This window comes from Gossypium raimondii, chromosome 8 (assembly GCF_025698545.1).
Source record: "Gossypium raimondii isolate GPD5lz chromosome 8, ASM2569854v1, whole genome shotgun sequence".
In the NCBI taxonomy this organism is placed as follows: domain Eukaryota; kingdom Viridiplantae; phylum Streptophyta; class Magnoliopsida; order Malvales; family Malvaceae; genus Gossypium; species Gossypium raimondii.
Window position 1 is genome coordinate 13670078 of NC_068572.1, and position 6702 is coordinate 13676779.

The following is a 6702-nucleotide window of genomic DNA, read 5'->3' on the forward strand; positions in this document are numbered from 1 at the left end:
TGTACAATATAACTATTTCCATGTTAGAACACAAAAATTTGAAACAATATATATATGTGAAAACTTTTTTTAAGCAAAATAATAAAAAAATAAGATATTTTATTATGATAAACTTGAATCATTAATCATTTATTTAGATTCCAAAATTATTATTTTATTAAATTTTTATATATTTTTAGATTTTTTAAATTTAAATTTTAAATATATATATAAATTTTAGAATTTCTATAAATATTTTGAATTTTAAAATTATTTTCAAATTTTGAAAATTACTTTGATCTTTTGTAATTTTTGTTAAGAGAGAGACCAATTTGCTTATTTTCAAAATTGACAGGGACCAAAACAATATTTAAACTAATCTGTTATTCGAATTGTAAAAATTCAACTCGACTCGAACTCGAAATCCGAAATTTCTTATTCAAGTTGACTCGAATAATTCGAATAACTCAAATAACTCGATTCGATTAACTCGAAGTTTGAAAAAAAAATTGATTTTTTCTAATCGAATCGAATTTTACTCAACTCAAGATAAAGGGTAAAAGAAAATCTAATAACATCAAAATATTCGCAAATACCTAAGACATCATGAAGAGATAAATCAAGATTTCAACTCTTAAACTTATTTTATATTAACTTCTAAGTAATAAACACAAAAAGTTACAGAAAATAGTTTTTGTAAATCAACAAACGTCGTAGGGTTTTATTGTAGGCATTAAAGAGTTACAATATATTATTCGTTTTGATTTTGAGTAGGAAAATAGCTTCTCTTCTGCCCATTTTTCTTAGCCTTCAGTTCAGCAAATATTATATTGAGCTGACGAGAGCAGCATCTGAGTTGGATCTGATAGTTGCTGAATTCACGGCGCGGCAATTTGATCTAATTTCTCCTTCCGTACCAGTTAAAGGGCTTATATTTCCCATTCTGATCATAGATTCCACAAAGCTTTCGAAGAAAGCTGTTTGATTACTACTAAACCTATTCACAATTTCAATTGTATCAGCACCCTCAGTCGAAAATAAATTCTGATCGCTTCGAAGCAAGCCTCGATTAACTTGTAGATTCGTGAAGTAGTTATTGTCGAAACCATCAGGTGTTGTGGGATCAAGATTTGTCAACACACTACTATTTCCACCCTGTGGGCATATTTGGCGTAGTTCTTCCAAGTATGTGGTGTTCAAGGTCGGATCTGTATCACCCACTCCCGTAAAATTGTACAATCGACTGGTAAAAGTTAAACACTGAGCTCTGCCAAATGTGTGAGCACCTGACATCCAAAAAAAAAGTAAAAAAGTCACACCTTGTCACAGTAAAAAGGACCTTAATGTATACTTTTGGTTATTTCAGGCAAATAAAGAAAGATTACCAGACAAGGCTACTAGATCAATGCTGGTGTTAAGCCCCACATTGCTAAACCTGTTCTTTAATCGGTCGAGAGTATTGTTGAAACCTGGCAAGTTTGAGTTGGCGAGTGTCCGGTTTGCTGTGAACCCATCCCTTCTTCCTAGTGGAACTGCCCATGAAGGACCGCCTGCCTGCAATCATGAACTAATTTTAGACCAGATTTGTTGTATTGTACTGAACTAATTTTAATAAATTACTTACCAGAGTGCTGACAGATTGCTCAGATGCAATAGCGAGAATATCAGCGCAGGAAACAGTGTTGGGGCAAGCACTCTCTAAGGCAGCCTTCATGGCATCAATAACTTCATAACCCCTAGCTGAATTATTATTTGGAATAGCTTCTTTCTCACCATTTACAGGATCGTCCAATAAAATCGACGCATCACATCCCTGAAAACAAACACAAGGTGTCTTTTTAAAAAAAAAAACAATTTTTTTTTCAATTTGACTGCGGTGACTGTAATCGAAAAAATAAACAAATGACCATGTGTTAAAGATTGTTTTACTTGAACAAAACAATCATGGAAGTGAAGCCTGATGAGACTGGCACCAATCCTTGGATCTGAAAACGAAGCATTCACGAGCACATGTCGGATAATGGCTGTCACGTTTGGGCATGTTTCATCGTAAAATGTCGGGGTCAGTTGAGCTTTTGATAACGATCCCTCAAGTAAAACTGCAAAGCATAGAGCAGCTACTATATATTGAAAACAAGCCATTTTCTCAGGCATTCCCCCAAAACAAATGACTCCTGTATTTAGTTTAAATGAGATGGAAGGTGAGTTTCAGAATCTTAAATCATCTTCATTTATAGACGGACAAAGGTGGTTGGCAGCTTATTCACGTCTATATCTTTGCGATTGAAAATTTATATAAGGATAAATTTAATTTTTAATGTTTATATAAATTTTAATTTCATCATTATTTTTAAAGTTAAATTTCATCTTGATTTTTTAAGAAAATAGTCAACTTTACTATTAATATTTTAAAATAGAGCCAAAATATTTTTTATACATGACAATCAAAGTCAAATTTATTATTTTAGAGCCAAAATATAATTTTATCATTATTAATTTAAAATTTATAAATTATAAAAAGGCTAAAAGGAAATTTTCATTTTAGGGATCAAAGTCTCTGCCAAATCCTTGACTCCACTCTTATGACAATTCATATGTACTCAATACTTTTATTTTTAAATTTTATTAACTTTTTATATTTTTTGAATTTTGAATCTTTTTCTATGTGAAAAGTTTTAAAATATGTTGACAATATAAAATAGACATGAATTGTCATATCAAAATTATTTTAAAAATTAACATTTTAATCAATATTTTCATTTAAAAATAATAACTTTGGTTTTTAAAAGATTAATGAAGAAATTGTAACTAAAAAAAAGTCAAATTAACAACAGTTAATAACTAAATGTTTGAAAAGTCAAAATTGTTAGTATACTATTTAATATTGATGTGACATTGAGTTGGCTTCTTTGGAAAGGTCTTGTATATTGTTTGTCGGTTAGCGAGTAATTTCCTTGGTCTCTAGGCAATGATTTCTTACACGGTTAGTTAAAAGCATTTAGAAAAAAAGAATACTACATCTTGGAGAGATTTTTGTTTCCTAATTGCCATTAATTCAAACTCGGGGACTTTCAATCTTCTTTGGTTTTTTTTACTACAGCAAACCTGGAATTGTTGTTGTTTGAAGGGTAAAACACCATGCTGCTCTTAGAAGCTGAGCTTGAGTTCCTTGAAGTAGCTGATCATGCCATGCCGTATTCAATTTTTGTTGCTAATGGAAAAGAGGTTAAAGTTTAAGTGAAACGAACGAAAGGAAGAATTATCTGATATTCACAGTGTGAACTCAATGTTTCCTTCCTACAAGCTTCTGCCACCTCTGCCCCTTATCTTATTTCTTTGGATAATGTGATACAAGTCATCCTTAAATGATTATATCACACAAAAATAAACAGGGTAACTTCTAATTTAAGTCCATGTTTTGGTTATTTAACTCTAAAAAGTTACAAAATGATCATTGAACAATTCAAAAGTTTTTATTTAAGCCACTAGGATGTTAGAATTAGAGGTGATCATGGGCCAGGTCGGGCCCAGACAAAATTTTAGGCCCAGGCCTGGCCCTACCCGAAATATAGGCCTAAAAATTTGTCCAAACCCGGCCCGAAAGAAAATTATTAAGCCCAAGCCCGGCCCATCCCATATTAAATTTTACAACACCAAAAAAGTATATATTTAATATATATATATTTGATTAAAAATAAAAAATATATATTTAATATATAATTTGGGTCGGGCTGGGCCAGGGCCGGGCCAAAAAAGTTTTACCCGAGGCCTGGCCCGTTTTCTAAACCGGCATCATTTTTTTGCCCAAACCCATATTTCAGGCCTATATTTTTACCCGAACCCTCTTATTTTTCGGGCGGGCCGTCGGGCCGAGCCGAATAGCCCAACCCATGATCACCTCTAGTTAGAATCCATGTTGTATGGCTTTCTTTATTCGTATCGCCTGTGCTAATAGGAAGTTATCCTTCCCTTCCTATTCTACAAATTATTTTTTTCATAAAATAATTTTGAGCTTCACAAATATGTGAACCAAATTTTAAATAGTTTTCTTCTTTGATTTCAGCACTGACTGTCAAATCAACTTAGATCTAAAGTATGTCATTTTACTCGTTGACAGGTACTAGTTCATCATATAAGTCATCAAATTGTAGCTTGGAGGTCACTGGTCGAACTTTAAAAAAAAATTAATAACTTAATGATTTAAATGAAAGCTTACGAATAATTCAATAATTATTTTGTAATTCTTTGAAGTTGAGTGACCAAAACATAAACTTGCTAATAATTTTGTGACCATAAAAGTAGTTTATCCAAGAAAATAATATTATGGTATAGTGGATTATGGCATACCGTGACGTAAAAGTGTATTATATATATACCTTCGGTTTGAAATCTTTAATTTGTGAGGATGTTATTGATTTTATATATAAAAGAATATTAAAAACATAATAATAATTTACTTGATTAAAATTTTTAATTATTATTTAATTAAAGAATATCTAATTAATTCGTAACAATAACTTAATCTTTAATATATTATTTTAAATATAAGCATGAAAATAACATATGAACACAAATATTACAAATATAAAAATCTGTCCTATTTAATTCCTGTCCATCCCTGCCAGTTAGGGGTAGAATAGATATCATCTTTGACAAGTCTAATTAATTATAGGAAGTTGCCCCTTTTGAAAGCTCAAATATATTCCATATTGTTGTGGGTAGCAAGTAATTTTCATGCAAAGGGTAGAAGGGTTCAATCTTATAAATAGAAAATTACAAAATAATTTTTTTCTAATATTTTTTAACCATAAACGCTTTTAAAAAAGTTTCTAAATTTGCAGGCAATGAATTCTGACATGGTTTGTGAAAAGCATGACTTCACAAGCATTTAGAAAAAGAATACAGCATATTCTCAAAAGATGTTTTCTGACTATGATATTGCCCTTATTTCAAACTCCCCGACTTTGATTTTTTACGAAAACAAGCCTTGATTGTTATTGATTGAAGGGTTAGTGTCGTTCACAAGAGCTAGAGCGGACGAATTTAGAAGGATTAATTTCTAAGGTCGAAATTTAGTTATAAAACTATTAAGTATAAATTTACTATATATGAATATATAATTTTATTTTTTATATAGGGGCAAAACTGAAAATTTTTAATTTATTAAAAGTGTTAAAGTATAATTTTCCTACCCTTAAAACTATTGGGCAACCATTATAACTTTAGAATTTATATATAGATTAACAAGGAAGTTCTGTGTTATATCGTTGAAAAATATCACGTGACATATTTTAATTATATCACATGTCAGTTAATTTTATTGTTAATGTTATTGATTCAAAATTAATTAACATAATATCAATCTATATTAAAATTGAAAATATTAATATACTTTAAAAGAAACTTTAAGCCAAAAGCATACATTTATAAATCAAATAGCTTAACCCTAATGCAACTTTAGGGGTAATATATAGGCATAATTTCCTAAATACCGAAATTTATTTTGATATATTGTGAATATAATTTTGGACTTTATATATAAGCTGAAAGTGATAATAAGTGTTTTATAAAATATTAAAAAATAAAATATAACTTGTGAAATTAAATAAATATTTGGATTAATGAGACAGGGAATGAATTGTAGAGGAGGCCAGGATTTTCAAACATACATGCGTTATTTACAACTTTGTCTAAGTATTAATAATTAACTTCTTTGAAATTGATTTATTGATTCACATTTTTTGTGTGAAAAATAAATGGAATTGGATTCTCCACCCTTTTAGCCGGTCGGATGCTTTCTGCCACTAACTGGTAGGGTAAAGAAGAAATAGCGACAACAGAGAAAAAGGGTATATTAGTGATAGTACAAACATAGAACCGATACAGAGAACACTGCTATAAACTTTATTTGGTCCTTGAGCCTCCATGATTGACTTACTAGTTATACAATAATTTACTACAATCACCATAAAATCTCACTTCTAAATTATTATTGGAGTTAGTAATTCAATTTATGTGGTATGTGATAAATTGAAATTGTCACTACACCAAAACAGGCTTTTAGCGGCGCTTCCGCTAGTGATAGTGTCTCTAACTTTAGCGGCGTTTTTAGAAACAAACGCCGCTAAAGACCATGACCTTTAGCGGCGCTTTTCCACAATTGCCACTAAAGACCAAGACCTTTAGCGGCGCTTTTTTCACAAACGCCGCTAAAGACCAAGACCTTTAGCGGCACTTTTTCCACAAACGCCGCTAAAGACAAATACCTTTAGCGGCGCTTTTTCCACAAATGTCGCTTAAGATAAAGACCTTTAGCAGTGCTTTTTCCACAAAGGCCGCTAAAGACCATGACCTTTAGCTGCGTTTTTCCCACAAATGCCGCTAAAACCTTTAGCGGCGCTTCTCGCAAAAACGCCGCTAAAAGCATAACCTTTAAAATTTTTTTATTTTAATCAAATTATATTTATTTTTATGATAAATATTATATTATGTTTTATTTTCTAAATTTGAACTTTAAATATACTTTTAAGGATAAATAAAAAATGTTATTTAAATTAAATTTTCTATGAAAATTTTAACTTTAAAACTAAATATAAAAATTAATGAATTTAGTTTTAGAATTTAAAACAATAAATTAATAACACGATTAAAATCCAAAAGTTAGAAATCTTAAGTAAAATAAAATTTAGAATCAAAACTAAAATAAATAATACATATGCAAGG

General features: G+C 30.2%; 1 protein-coding gene across 1 annotated transcript; it reads right to left on the reverse strand.

The window, feature by feature from the left end:
• Window positions 1-604: 604 nt before the first annotated feature.
• On the reverse strand, window positions 605-2209 carry LOC105790861 (peroxidase 15). Its single transcript, XM_012618651.2, has 4 exons — window positions 1909-2209; window positions 1604-1792; window positions 1365-1533; window positions 605-1265 (listed from the first exon to the last, which is right to left on the reverse strand). The coding sequence occupies exons 1-4, from the start codon at window positions 2131-2133 to the stop codon at window positions 805-807; spliced, it is 1044 nt and encodes a 347-aa protein (XP_012474105.1). The 5' UTR covers window positions 2134-2209; the 3' UTR covers window positions 605-804.
• Window positions 2210-6702: the final 4493 nt, after the last annotated feature.